The sequence below is a fragment of the Corvus brachyrhynchos genome, unplaced genomic scaffold (assembly GCF_000691975.1).
Source record: "Corvus brachyrhynchos isolate BGI_N302 unplaced genomic scaffold, ASM69197v1 scaffold426, whole genome shotgun sequence".
In the NCBI taxonomy this organism is placed as follows: domain Eukaryota; kingdom Metazoa; phylum Chordata; class Aves; order Passeriformes; family Corvidae; genus Corvus; species Corvus brachyrhynchos.
In genome coordinates this window covers 7,539-8,050 of record NW_008238653.1, presented here as the reverse complement: position 1 = coordinate 8,050, position 512 = coordinate 7,539, and the positions used below count along the sequence as shown (strand labels likewise).

At 68.6% G+C, this 512-nt stretch overlaps 1 protein-coding gene across 1 annotated transcript in view; it reads right to left on the bottom strand.

The window, feature by feature from the left end:
- TBRG4 (transforming growth factor beta regulator 4) overlaps positions 1-512 on the bottom strand; it is a gene marked incomplete at its 5' end in the record, with an annotated part of 5,470 nt that overhangs the window by 2,163 nt on the left and 2,795 nt on the right. Inside the window, one exon of the mRNA XM_017737668.1 lies at positions 7-283. Within this exon, the coding sequence (XP_017593157.1) occupies positions 7-283 (277 nt within the window). The remainder of the gene's footprint in view (positions 1-6; positions 284-512) is intronic.

Below are 512 nucleotides of genomic sequence, written 5' to 3'. Positions count from 1 at the left end.
CCGCCCCCCCGCCGCCCCCCGGCTGCGCCTCCCGCAGCCCCCGCTGCAAGGGGGTGGCCTTCTCCCTCTCCTTGTCCTTGTCCCTGTCCCCATCCCCCCCCAGCACCTCGGGGGGCAGGAAGGGCCCCTGGTAGCCCGGGGCCTCCAGCCTGGCCGTGGCGTTGATGTGCAGCAGCTTCAGCCAGGAGCTCTGTGCCCGCGGGGAGGTGTCACCTGTGGGACAGGTGGGGACACGCTCAGGTGACACCCATGGGACACAGGAATGGCCCCAGGTGGCGCCAGGGAATGTTCAGGTGGGATTTGGGGAATACTCCTCCCGGAAGGGGCTGTCCAGCCCCGGTGGGTTTATCAGCCATGGGGATGTGATGTGACACCGGGGACATCGTTTGTGTCCCCAGGGCTGCAGGAACAGGGGAACTCCAGCAGCTGAGAGGCCCCTCCCAGCCCCAGGCACTCCCAGATCCCATGTCTCCGGTGGGATTCACCCCCCGCGTCCCACGGAACGGGACACG